Genomic DNA, 14,147 nt, shown 5'->3' with positions numbered 1-14,147 from the left:
AATATTTTTAATGAAAAAATACAAAATCACTGCTTAGCTAAAATAAATTGTAAACTATGTGGTACTTCAGTTAGTAAAATTCAATGCATTGTACACATTAATACCAAGTTTATATCAGTTTTCGACAATTGTTTTTCTTGCAAATTGATCATCTTGTGCACAATTTAGCTAAGGCCTACGTTTTTAATTTTAAGTACAACATTGAACTTTGGACCATGTATACTGTTTTAAAAAACATATGTTAATGTTATGCTTCAGTTATCTTGATTGTGTCCTTTTGGCGTATTTGTTATGCAACTGGAATGCAATTTTGACTATGAAGTAGTTCTGCAAACAAACATTAACGATGATATTGCCAGGTGACCTTTTCATCAACTTTTCAAAGCTACAGCATTCAGATGAATAATTATGTTTGGAAAATAAATATCAAGCTTAGATATTTGGTTTGAAGCATTGTCTAATTGTCCTCACCTAAGAGTGTTCAAATTATGCTTCTATATTCAAGATTAGGTTCCGATGATTTTCTGTGTATATAAGAGAAAGGACTTAGTTCTTTACTTGCAGCAGACCGAACAATGTCACCGTCCATCAGCACTTTCAGTGCTTTGATTAGTATCAGCGACCTTGACTTTGACCACAGGGACTCAAAACGCAATCCAATATAAGATATCCATAGACTCTTCATATATATTAAGTTTGGTCAATATATATCTACTCTAACTAAATATTTTGAATAAGTTTCAGTGACCTTGACTCCCAGAGGCCCCAAACGCATGAAAGGTCTTCATGAACTCTTACATAAAACCAAGTTAGGTCAAAAGATGGCCAGCATAACTAAAGTTATTCAGTTTCAACCTTTTTCTTTTTTAGTAACTGTGACCTTGACCCAAACACAATCACATGAAATAAATCCTGAATATTTTCTTGCATACAAAGTCAACCCTAAATAAGGTTATTCACTGCCATGGGTAAGTTTGACACATCCGCCCGGCCGTCAGCCCGCCCATCCACTCGAACAATGATGCACATCATTCTTATAACCAGGTTTAACTATATCAGTGTGGTAAATCCACGTGGCTAGTAACGTCATCTAAAGCCATCGATTCGACTTTTTAAAAGGCTGTATGTACAGTGTGTGTATACCACGTGATAAATTACGTCATATATGCTCATTCGGAAGGCAACATTTTGCTTAAAATGAAATCTTAAATCAAAGATATTTATTGTTTTACAACACCATTTCAAATGAAACAAAGGGCAGTCTATGCCGCTTAAAGAGCCCCGCATATGTTTTATTACCGAAATTTGATAAAGTCATTAGTTTTATCAAACACTTCGACAAACCTGTTTCCAAAATAATGTTTTGACAGTGCTCCGTCAGACGGCAGTATTGCGAAAAGGTTTGTCGAAGTGTTTAAAGAAACTAAACTCGCATTCAAAATCTGGTAAAAGACCGAAGGCAGGGCTCCGTAAGTTGTGTAGACTGCGCTATGTTTCATTTAAAATGGTAAAGAATTTGTGAAGATATCTTTGTTTAAAGTCTGTTTTTAAAACAAAATATTGCTTTCTGACGTAGCATTTATGACGCAATTTATCACGTGGTATACACACACACTGATGTTTTTTAATGGTAAATATATTGTGTGAAAATATAGCCCGTGCTAAGCGGAAAATTGGTTTTTTAGATAAGCTTTCATGCTTCTATCGTGAGTTGCTGTTTAGTCCTCATTTTATAACGAAAGAAATATGATAACCCATGTAATGCACCAGTCCACAGTAACCACGACCCTCCCCCACCCCACCCCACGGTCCGGGCTTGGTTGGACCGAAAGTCAAAGTCCCCGCTATTTTCCGGACCTGGTGGGAGGGGGGGGGGGCGTGGTTACAATTTACAATGGACTGGTGCATATAGATAACACTTTCCTGCTTAGTATGGGTTACATTTCTACACAAAAGACGTATTATTAAAATACGTACAGCCTTTTGAAAATTAAAATCGATGCCTTTTTTGTGCTTGACGCGGTAGCAGAAAATGACGTCGATAGAGACGTGGGTTTACCACACTATATGAAAATCTTGTTAATAACCAGGCCCTAATTTCTCAAAACTTTTTAAGTCCCTTATAACTGGATCAAGCTAAGCTTACTATTTTTGTTTTTCAATAATTTGGGAATATTGACTTCATTGAGAGTTTTTATTCTTTAGAAACGAATTATCTTTTTAATAATCACAATTAACCATTTTTCATGTAATTCTATCGAAATCATATTTATGTATGTATTTTTTGTATTTTTTTTGGCAGATTGAAATAAGCCACTTAAGCTTGTTATACTTAAGAAGTTTCGAGAAATTGGGGCCAGGGTCGGATCCAGGAATTGATATTAGAGGGGGCGTAACTTAGGGACACAACCTTTTGAAATGCACCCCTCTCTCCGGAAATCGTGCATTGTAAGCGTACTTTATTACCTTTTCCTCCGATAAAAACGGGCGCCGGGTGCGCCCCCCTCTTAATCCGCTAGTGATAACCAGTAACCAGTAAACCAAAATACTCTTCCTCTTTCAGCCTCCGATTTTTATTCGTATCAATGACTTGAAGCGTGAACCAAAATATATGTGTTCGCCCGGGCGTAAAGTGGTACGCCTAGTAGGAACTTCACTGTTTTAAGGAGTTAACTATCGAACAGTAAGTTTATTAAGTTTCTGATCTTAATTATTATAGTAATTTTATTGTAGCTACTGCTTTAACTTCACAAAATACTAAAATAATAAGTGATTATCTTTTTCATAATCAGAGTGAATGCCTTTATTGTTGTGCATCCTGTTTATTTTTACCCGGAAGAAAACAGGGAGTATGTACATAAAGATGCGTCACAAGCTTTACCTCACGCTTGACTGACTTAGTTATTAGTGAACATTTGCTGTCATAAACCGGAACAAGGTACAATAATCTTTATTTTAAACTGCACTCTCACAGATATACTATTTTTACAACTTTTTTTTGTCTTTGAAAGAGCAATTTTTGGCGTAAATATATGCAAACCAATGATATTTGATTACTGACAAAAATAAGATCGAAGATTTTCATATTTCGAAAGTTGATGTTTAATTGCTTGATCCGTTACTAAGAAAAATGCATAAAACATCAATTTATATAACTTAATTATAAAAATCATCAATCTAATATTTTGTCAGCAGTCCTATATAACTGGTTTCCATGGTTTTTCGCAAAATTTGGCTCGTTCCAAGAAAAAAAAAGAAAGTTGTCAAAACGTTCAATCTGTGGGCGTGCAGCTTTAACGATTATATAACATTTTAAACAGCAAAGCTGTAACTTAAAGTTACAATATGTACAGGGGAATTACAGCATGGTATGATAATGCGTATTTGGCAAAAAATGTAATTCATTATATTTTATTTTACTTTTGCTTGCTAGGAGGTACTCAATTTTTAATGTAATTAAAATTCTACTAGATTTTGCTGACATTATCAGACACAGTAGCGTACGAAGACATGATTACTCGAACAACTGGGTCAATCCCTTCCTACAGTTAACCATCCAAATATCTGCCCATCCAACCTCCTGGCAAAATCGGCTACGACCACTGTGTAAGAAAGTGAATTTAATATAGCAGATAGCAACTTAATAATCAAATTGTAACAGATCGAAAGTCTGTCAACGCTTTAAGCGTTTTGATTTTAATTTATAAAAAGTGTAGAATATGCATTTGCTAATGCACAAGTCAATTGTAACCACACACCCCCCGCCCCCCAGGTCCGGGGAATAGCGGGTACTTTGACTTTCAGGCAAGCCAACCCCGGCTAAAATCCCCGAAACTGATGGTTAAATCCCCGCCAAATGCCCGCGCACCTAAGGAGCCTAGGTTATGCCCATTCTCCACTATATTTTGCGCGAAGCCAAAACCGCGGCATTCATCCGGCACTGCGGGGCCACCTGAAAGGTAAAAACACGGCCCATTTTCCCGGCTATCCCTGGTATACCCCTGGACCTGGTGGGGGAGGGGGGGGGGGGGAGCGTGGTACCAATTGACTGGTGCATAATGGTAAAAGGTTGTTAGTATGTGCTTACACAAGTAAATGGTTTGATGCATCGCATAACCATTTATTTGTGTAAGTACATACTAACAATGTAAAGGCCGATTTAGGCGAAGGCTATTTTAAACATTTTGGTTTGCTGTCATAGCATTTGTAATTGTATCTCCAATCCATGGTTTTTCTGGGTTTTACCGAGTTCTCCAGTTTAATATCCGGGGAATAATCATGCGCGCATCCGATGACCAAGATTCTATTTTTAAATTATATAAGGTTTAGTTCCCCAGTCGCGGCCAAAATGTAAACACAGATTTATACATGTATTTATTTTGAGTCAGTGCGCGTTCATTTTGAAACTATTTGCGTATTCTGCTTTTTAAATTGCGTTTTGTAACTCGTCGAAATAAATATAATTGCGTTCTCTTTTATTTGAATCGGGTAATTACACAAAAAAGCCTATTCGCATTATATTAACCGCACACCATTACTCATGACAGCGCTACTTTTAGCAAGTTACTTAATATGCAATACGCGGCTTCGTAGTCGGCTACTAGGGCAGATTGGTAATGTAAATAAGGTCGTTGACCACCGCAGCTCCAACATCTCTGAGATCGATACGAGATGGTACATATGGTCCAAAAAAAATGGACGAGGGCTTGTGCACTTGCATCACAATGAGTTTGGACCTGTAACATCTGCTTCAGATACGTGTCGGTGGTTTTTTCGGGTGTTTTTGAAGTTTTTTTTAGGGTTTCTGTTTGCTTTTTATGACATGTTTTACTTTAGCACATTCAACATAATTTCTAAGAGGTCTCCCAACAGAGCCCACACGTTTGCTATTTAATGGATGCATGCCTATAATGTTCACGTTATCGGCAGCAATTATTATTTTCACGACATAAATTATGTAAATCAGTGCGTGTTTTTAATTATTGACAATTGTTTGAGATTTTTTGAAAAAATTGAAAGGAAAAAAATAAACGTTACATACTTTTAATTGATGATTTTACAAGTGTAGAAGCAGAAAATAGCAATCGTTTGTAGGCTAAGAAATATTTTTATATAAAACAAACGTCTGTCAAAAAACTTAAAAAGAAATTAACGTTTTTAGACTATCTGCGCATGCGCGCAGGTAGTCTTAAGACCGCAAAATCCAAAGAACTACTTCTTTTCATGTCGTTTTGACCCATTTTTTGTCTCAATGCGCTCTATGTTTAGCAGAATGAAGCCGTTATCATAAAAATAGATTATCCAAGTATGTGTTCTTGCTTGTTCGGCTAATTCCCCGCTGTATTTCTGTATTCCGGCATTTTTTAGCAGAATATAACTATTTTTAGATCGTTATATTTATCAAATTAGTGTGGGTCAAAATAATAGATGCTCTGGTAGGAAGGTTACATACTGATATTCACTCTGAGTTCAGCCCAAGATGTTCTTGAAATTATTACCGACCGCAAGTGTACCATCGCCTGCAGGGTTTGTTATTATAACCTGGTGTGACCATGAAGCACGCTTATTTGCAAGGGTGATATTACTTTTATGAGATAAGAAACAAAAATGATTGTCTAAAAGTCAAAATAGTTGTATATCAGGTTTCGCGTTGCTAATATTTCAAATACTATGATTTGACTGCTATACAATAACAATATACTATTCATTCTATGATGTTTAGCCGTATACTTTTCTAATTAGATGTTTACATTTTTTGCGTGAACGCCTCGTTCCGATGTGTTCTTGGCATTGTTTCGGACATTAGGCTTTCAATTTATTCTAACACACATGCCCTGATACGACAGTGAGTTATGCATACGTTTGGTGAAGCAAAGTAGTTCGGATTTAACCTGTAAAACACCACAAGAGTGCGAAGCATTCATGATAGCACTAGTATTATTTCTACACAGATACATACATAAAACATAAATAACATTTATCTATCAATAATATTTAAAAAGGCACAATCATATTCCCATTCTTAGAACAGACAATTTCCGATAATCTAAAAATAATTTCAACTACATTAACTGACTGATTTTCTAAAAATAGTTTCTACATACATTAACTGACCACATGTTTGTCCTCACCGCGGGAAAACGACCATCTGATAAGCTCTGCATTTTGATAGGAGTTATTGCTAAAGTTATTCGTAAAAATAAATATTTTCCTGAAACAGGTAAAACGTGTATGTTCATAAAATTTGCATAACGTGTGATATCTAATCAAAGCACCAACAATTTTAAGAAGCGATTGAAAGGGGCATGCATTGTTACTTTAAATACAGGGGGATACGTCGACTGAAGTGATAAGCTGTGCATCTTGAATTGAATTATTGCTGAAGTTGTTTGTAAAAAATGATTTTCCTTAAACAAAACGTGTATGTTCATTAAAGGGAATCCTTTATTTGATGTATTGTATTTTCCTATCGTGTAAAATTAAATCAAAGCAACGAAAAACATTTAGAAACGATTGAAAGGACTTTGCATTGTAACTTTAAATACATGGGGATGGGGGATTACGACAATTGAAGTGACATTTACCTAAACAAAATGACGCAAGACGCCAAAAAATAGATATAGATATGTTTGTTTCCTCGCCCAGTGTTGGCACAAGCGCTCTTTGCCTTCGGCACACTTTTTCCTTTTATCTATGTGCCCTTCACCCCATTCCAATAGTTCAAATAAAATTTGCAACTCTCACATATTTGCCCGCAGATAGTCTTTCAGCGCCTCGCGCTTCGATTTCTTGTTTGTTAACATCGGTTTTGACCCGTTGTGACCCACGTGTAAACCCCGTTGAAGTCACGTGATTCCTCACCATGTTGTTGCAGTGCTGACAGACAAAGGTGTATTTTTTCAAGTCAACGGAAGTACCATGATATCAATTTGATGCGGCCTTACCGATATAAGTTGGAAAAAAGTATATACGAACACATGTTAAAATGAAAAGCTTACATTTGATCTGTTCTTTATTTCAGGCCATGAATGCTAAGAAATGTTCGCAATTGATCTGCGTAGCAGGTATGAATTATCATTTAGTATTAATATTATTATTATCATATATTACCAGAAATGTTTCAACATGTATGGCCTTCTTTGCTTTATATTCCCTTACATCAGTGTGTTAGTGCTTGTGTTTTCCAAAAGTAGCGCGTAAATGGCCTTCACGTTACTTACACTTTTGCGTTACTACCCGTTACCTTACAATCGAGTATAAGTGGCCGTCTCTTTTTTTGCACGGGTGCGTTATGGGACTTCGCATTCCTTAGTGTTAGTGAACCTCGCTAATACATACAAGTGTAAGTGACCGTTGCTTTCGTAACAGTATTGTTTCTGTGGACTTTGTTCCAATAATTGCCAATTTATTATGGCTATTGTTCATATTAAAGTGTAGTGTTATTGGCCTTCGTCTTACCTTACAATGATTTCTTAGTGAACATTGCTTCCTAAACACTCGAGCTCTGTGGCCGTTGTTTTCATAACAGTGGAGTGGTAGTGGCTTTTGCCCCACTTACTGTGGAGTGTTAATGGCCTTTGCTTACGTTTCGGAGGAATATTTATAACAATCGCTTCACTTACAAGAGTGCTTTAGTGACCGAAGTTTCCCGTACGGTGGTGTATTAGTCGCTATTTGTTTTCATCCCTTGAAGGGGCATGTTCACTTTAATTATCCCCTGCCTAACCGTAGGGGATGGGGATATTGTTCTGGCGTTGTTTGTCCGACCGTCTGTCCTTCCGTCCGTCCGTCTGTCCGTTCTATTTGTTCTGTAATGAACCATACCTTGGTAGAATTGGTCAGATAATGTTTAAACTTGGCCAGAATGTTCTCGTTGACAAACTTGTACCTCTTGTTAAGGTGAATAACATTGGGCCAAAAAGGGAGAAGCATATCTTGGTAGGAATTGGTATATTATGTTTAAACTTGTTCAGAAAGTTCTCCTTGGTTAAGTCTAATAGCTTGCAAAAGTGAGTCAAAAACTATGTTACCAGGTCAAATCTCTGAAAATTATTTTTGAATACACAAGAGGCATTACATTGTAGTGTACGTGGTCTTTGCGTTGCTTACAGTGGAGTGTTCGTGGCCTTTGCGTTTATTACAGTGGAATGTATGTGGCCTTTGCGTTTCTTACAGTAGAGTGTTAGTGGCCTTTGGGTTTCTTACAGTGGAGTGTTAGTGGCCTTTGCGTTTCTTACAGTGGAGTGTTAGTGGCCTTTGCGTTTCTTACAGTGGAGTGTTAGTGGCCTTTGCGTTTCTTACTGTGGAGTGTTAGTGGCCTTTGGGTTCGTTAGAGTGAAGTGTTAGTGGCCTTTGCGTTCCTTACAATTCAGTGTATGTGGCCAATGCTTTCCTTACAGTGGAGTGTTAGTGGCCTTTGCGTTTCTTACAGTGGAACGTTAGTGGCCTTTGCATTCCTTACAGTAAGTGTAAGTGGCCTTTGCGTTCCTTTCAATTCAGTGTTAGCGGTCTTTGCGTTCCATACAATTCAGTGTTAGTGGCCTTTGCGTTCCATACAATTCAGTGTTAGTGTCCCTTAGAGTGGAGTGTTAGTGGCCTTTGCGTCCCTAACAGAGGAGTGTTAGTGGCCTTTGCGTCCCTTACAATGGAGTGTTAGTGGCCTTTGCTTTCCTTACAATTCAGTGTTAGTGGTCTTTGCGTTCCTTACAATTCAGTGTTAGTGGCCTTTGCATTCCTAACAATTCAGTGTAAGTGGCCTTAGCGCTTCTAACAATTCAGTGTTAGTGGTCTTTGCGTGCCTTACAGTTGAGTGTTAGTGGCCTTTGTGTTCCTTTGCATTCCTTACAGTAAGTGTAAGTGGCATTTGCATTCCTTACATTTCAGTGTAAGTGGCTTTAGCGCTTCTAACAATTCAGTGTTAGTGGCCTTTGCGTTCCTTAAAATTCAGTGCTAGGGGCCTTTGCGTTCCTTACAATTCAGTGTAAGTGGCCTTTGCGTTCCTTACAATTCAGTGTCAGTGGCCTTTGCGTGCCTTACAATTCAGTGTTAGTGGCCTTTGCGTTCCTTTGCATTCCTTACAGTAAGTGTTCGTGGCATTTGCGTGCCTTACAAGTGGTCTTTGCGCTCCTTACAATTCAGTGTTAGTGGCCTTTGCTTTCCTTACAATTCAGTGTAAGTGGCCTTTGCGTTTCTAACAATTCAGTGTTAGTGGCCTTTGCGTTCCTTTGCATTCCTTACATTAAGTGTTAGTGTCATTTGCGTGCCTTACAATTCATTTTAAGTGGCCTTTGCGTTCCTTACAATTCAGTGTAAGTGGCCTTTGCACTTCTAACAATTCAGTGTTAGTGGCCTTTGCGTTTCTTACGGTGGAGTGTAAGTGGCCTTTGCGTTTCTTACAGCGTAGTGTTAGTGGCCTTTGCGTTTATTACAGTGGAGTGATAGTTGCCTTTACGTTCTTTACAGCGGAGTGTTAGTGGTCTTTGCGTTTCTTACAGCGTAGTGTTATTGGGCATTGCGTTTCTTACAGTGGGGTATAAGTGGCCTTTGCGTCCATTACAGTGGAGTGTAAGTGGCCTTTGCGTTCCTTAGAGTGGAGTGTTAGTGGCCTTTGCGTTCCTTAGAGTGGAGTGTTAGTGGCCTTTGCGTTCCTTACAATTCAGTGTTAGTGGCCTTTGCTTTCCTTATAATTCAGTGTAAGTGGCCTTTGCGATTCTTACAGTGGAACGTTAGTGGCCTTTGCATTCCTTTCAGTAAGTGTAAGTGGCCTTTGCGTTCTATACAATTCAGTGTTAGTGGCCTTTGCGTTCCATACAATTCAGTGTTAGTGGCCTTTGCGTTCCTAACAATGGAGTGTTAGTGTCCTTTGCGTCCCTTAGAGTGGAGTGTTAGTGGCCTTTGCGTCCCTAACAGTGGAGTGTTAGTGGCCTTTGCGTCCCTTACAATGGAGTTTTAGTGGCTATTGCTTTTCTACCGATGAAGTGTTAGTGGCCTTTGCGTTCCTTACAATTCAGTGTTAGTGGCCTTTGCATTCCTAACAATTCAGTGTAAGTGGCCTTTGCGTTCCTTACAATTCAGTGTAAGTGGCCTTAGCGCTACTAACAATTCAGTGTAAGTGGCCTTTGCGTTCCTTACAATTCAGTGTAAGTGGCCTTAGCGCTACTAACAATTCAGTGTAAGTGGCCTTTGCGTTCCTTACGGTGGAGTGTCAGTGGCCCTTGCGTTTTTTACAGTGGAGTGTTAGTGGCCATTGCGTTTCTTACAGTGGAGTGTTAGTGGCCTTTGCGTTCCTTACAGAAGAGTGTAAGTGGCCTTTGCGATCCTTACAGTGGAGTGTTAGTGGCCTTTGCGTCCCTTACAGCGGAGTGTTAGTGGCCTTTGCGTTTCTTACAGTGGAGTGTTAGTAGCCTTTGCGTCCATTACAGCGGAGTGTTAGTGGCCTTTGCGTTCCTTACAGTGGAGTGTAAGTGACCTTTGCGTTTCCAACGGTGAAGTTTAAGTGGCCTTTGCGTTTCTAACGGTGGAGTGTTAGTGGCCTTTGCGTTTCCAACGGTGGAGTGTTATGGGCCTTTGCATTTCTAACGGTGGAGTGTTAGTGACCTTTGCGTTTCTTACAGTGAAGTGTACGTGACCTTTGCAATTCCAACGGTGAGTTTTAGTGGCCTTTGCGTTTCCAACCGTGGAGTGTTAGTGGCCTTTTCGTTTTCTGTATTTCTAACAGTGGAGTGTTATGGGCCTTTGCATTGCTAACGATGAAGTGTTAGTGGCCTTTGAGTTCCACACGGTAAAGTGTTAGTGACCGTTGCATTCCCAACAGTGAAGTGTAAGCGGTTTTTGCTTCTTTTACATTTGAGTGTTAGTGTCCTATGCTTTCCTTCAAGTGGCGTACTAGCGGCATTTACTTCTCTTACAGCGGTGTGTCAATAGCATTTGCTTTCCTCAAGTGGTGTGTTGGCGGTCGCCTCCTCCCTCATAGTAGAGTGCTAATAGCCTTTGCTTTCCTGAGTTATACTGAAAATAGACGTTGCTTCTGTTGCAGTGGCGGTTTCGTGGCCATTGCTTCGTTTAATGTGGTGCGTTATGGTCATCGCTTTATTTAATGTGGTGCACTAGTGACCATCGTTTCATTTAATGTAGTGCGTTATGGTCATCGCTTCATTTTATGTGGTACGTTAGTTACCATCGCTTCTTTAATGTGGTGCGTTATGGTCATCGCTTCATTTTATGTGGTACGTTAGTTGCCATCGCTTCTTTAATGTGTTGCGTTATGGTCATCGCTTCATTTGATGTGGAGCGTGATGGTCATCGCTTCTTTAATGTGGTGCGTGATGGTCATCGATTCATTTAATGTGATGCGTTATGGTCATCGCTTCTTTAATGTGTTGCGTTAGGGTCATCTCTTCATTTAATGTGGCGCGTTAGTGGCCATCGCTTCTTTAATGTGGTGCGCTTTGGTCATCGCTTCATTTAATGTGGTGCGTTAATTGCCATCGCTTCTTTAATGGGGTGCGTTATGGTCATCGCCCATTTAATGTTTTGCGTTAGTTGCCATCGCTTCTTAAATGTGGTGCGTTATGGTCATCGCTTCATTTGATGTGGTGCGTTATTGTCATCGCTTCTTTAATGTGGTGCGTTATGGTCATCGCTTCATTTAATGTGGTGCGTTATTGTCATCGCTTCTTTAATGTGGTGCGTTATGGTCATCGCTTCATTTAATGTGGTGCGTTAGTGGACATCGCTTCAGCGAATTATGAGTGACTACGCTTTGTACTGTGGTGTGTGATAGACCGTTTAATTCCTTAAAATATGCGCTTTTATTAAATTGTATCTTTCCTTTGAGTGCAATATGAGAGTATCAGTTGCATTGGGGTCTTACAGTTGTACGTTAAATTGACCTTCGCCCCTATTACAAATCGTGTTAGAGGCCTTTCCTTCTCCCTACTTTGACGCCTAAAGGGACTAACTTCCATTAATATGGTTCTTAAATGGTCTCAATTCTCCTAACAGCGGAATGTTAGTGGCCGTTGCTTTGTTTTAGGACGCAGAGTGTTTGACTATATCAAGTTATCAGATAATTGTCTGTTCAAAATTGCGTGCAGAGTACTCAATAAATTAACAGAAACAACGTCAGTGAATCACATACTCAACGGCCAATAAAGAATCGTAAAACTTGCTTATTTTTGAAACTAACACCTTAACTTGACATGTTCGACCGATTTGCCCTCCAAATTAAACGCCAGTGCGCAAACAGCAGGGACAATATAACTTATGAATGACATGATTTGCAAACTGACGTTACGTCTGCATTAGATAAGGAGCGCTTTTAAAATAACATTCCATCTGATGCTGTTTAAAATGATTTTAAAACAAAACAAAAAAAGACCTATTGTTTCTTTCATTTCATTTCGTTCTAGGTGCTCTCCAGTTTTGTATCGTAGTTGGTGGAATAACAGTTGAGAACAAATCCCCTGCAATCCTATCATGCACGACCGCTCTGCACGATTATCCAGAATGGACAGGACCACCATTTGTTAAAGGCCGGCCTACAATCTACAACTACCAGAAATTACCCGTGTTCAATTCCGCCTTGGGTGAGGACAAACTCCGCCGGATGACCTGGGCGGATAACAATACGGACCTTAACTTCAGCGCTGTAATAAGGACGGATGAAGGAAACTACTCATGTTCCGATGCATTTGAGCGTGTATCGACTGTAGAACTCATGGTTAGGGGTGCGTATGGAGTACGTTTATGTATGTTAAACTTTTTGCGGAAGTTAGACACGTTTAAGAAATGCGACTAATATTTCAAAACAGTAATAATGATAAGTGATTAACTATCAAACTATATTCAAAACGTCTTCATATGCTCTCTTAAACCATAAAAAAGTGTAATGTATAACAACGGATTTAATGGCCATAATGCTGCGGCGCAATACATGGAACCGGTTGGCCATGATATTTGATATTGACATTTAAAATGAAGCGATCAAACGTGCATTAAGAACACTGAAGAAGACCATTACACTTCAATTAACAAATATTTCAAAGAAGCAGGCGACATTTTAATCGGACAAATAGTTGACATGTTTAACTTCATGCTGCATAGCCAAGTCAAAGTCAAGTCAAAATTTTATTAGCATTATTCAAATTGAACATTGCCAAAAACATATACACAAGATGGCATTTAATGATATCAGTATAACATCAAAAGAGAAAAGTATGTTTTATAATATCATGGTATAATAGCATTTATACAATTAAGCATTTCTTCTATCTGTAGCAAACGATATATATGTTGCTATGTTATTTAACAGCTTAACATTGTCAGTACTTAACAAAGTATTAAATTTGGTCATGTTTGGCCATTGGCAATAATATCTTGGTAAATATTTGACACGAAGGTCTCTATACTTTGGGCATATCAAAAGAAAATGATACTCATTTTCAACAACATTCATATTGCAATGTACACATTTTCTATCTTCACGATTAATATTCCTATATCTCCCTTCTTCAATATTAAGACAGTGTGCTGAACATCTAAATCTAGTTAAACATATCCGTAATTTGTTATTATTTATACAAGACAAGTATTTTTCAATGACAAAATCGTGTTTAAAACCAACATAAGATTGTAATTTATCTGAGTTTCTAACACTCGTATACCATTGTTGCAAATAATTATCATACAACCGTCTTACAACAGCCTCTAATTGCAGTCGTGTAACATTTTCACAATCAAACATAAAAGTAAATCCTAGCTCATCGAGCAGTTCCTTCACTTTTAGTGTCCATGTATTTATATACATACCATTGTTATTTTTCATACTATAAACTTTATATAAAAGAGACCCAGGATAACGTTTTATTTTATACCAAAATCTAATTATTCTAATTTTTCTAAACAATGATAATGGGAATCTTGCCAATTCACCATATACTGCAGCATTACAAGTCTGCTGTCTAACACTTTGAATTTGTTTCAAGAATTTTAATTGAACTCTCTCGATATCCTGAGCTCTATGGAAACCCCATACTTCACAACCATAATTCAGTATGGGGCTTATCATAGCATCAAATAACTTTAATTTATCACGTATATCTAAAGATATAACATCGAACAATCGATTTAAAGAATACAAAGCACGC

The 14,147-nt window shown here is 38.3% G+C and overlaps 1 protein-coding gene across 1 annotated transcript in view; it reads left to right on the top strand.

Moving 5' to 3' along the window:
- Nucleotides 1-2,620: 2,620 nt before the first annotated feature.
- The window catches only part of LOC128234757 (hemicentin-2-like), a 28,190-nt gene continuing 16,663 nt past the window's right edge, over nt 2,621-14,147 (top strand). The window contains exons 1-3 of the mRNA XM_052949248.1: nt 2,621-2,683; nt 7,022-7,064; nt 12,411-12,728. Coding sequence (XP_052805208.1) covers nt 7,025-7,064; nt 12,411-12,728 — 358 coding nt within the window. The 5' untranslated portion in view covers nt 2,621-2,683; nt 7,022-7,024. The remainder of the gene's footprint in view (nt 2,684-7,021; nt 7,065-12,410; nt 12,729-14,147) is intronic.

Source organism: Mya arenaria, chromosome 5 (assembly GCF_026914265.1).
Source record: "Mya arenaria isolate MELC-2E11 chromosome 5, ASM2691426v1".
Classification (NCBI taxonomy): domain Eukaryota; kingdom Metazoa; phylum Mollusca; class Bivalvia; order Myida; family Myidae; genus Mya; species Mya arenaria.
The sequence above is the reverse complement of the archived record's forward strand: the minus strand, read 5'-3'. Positions and strand labels throughout refer to the sequence as shown.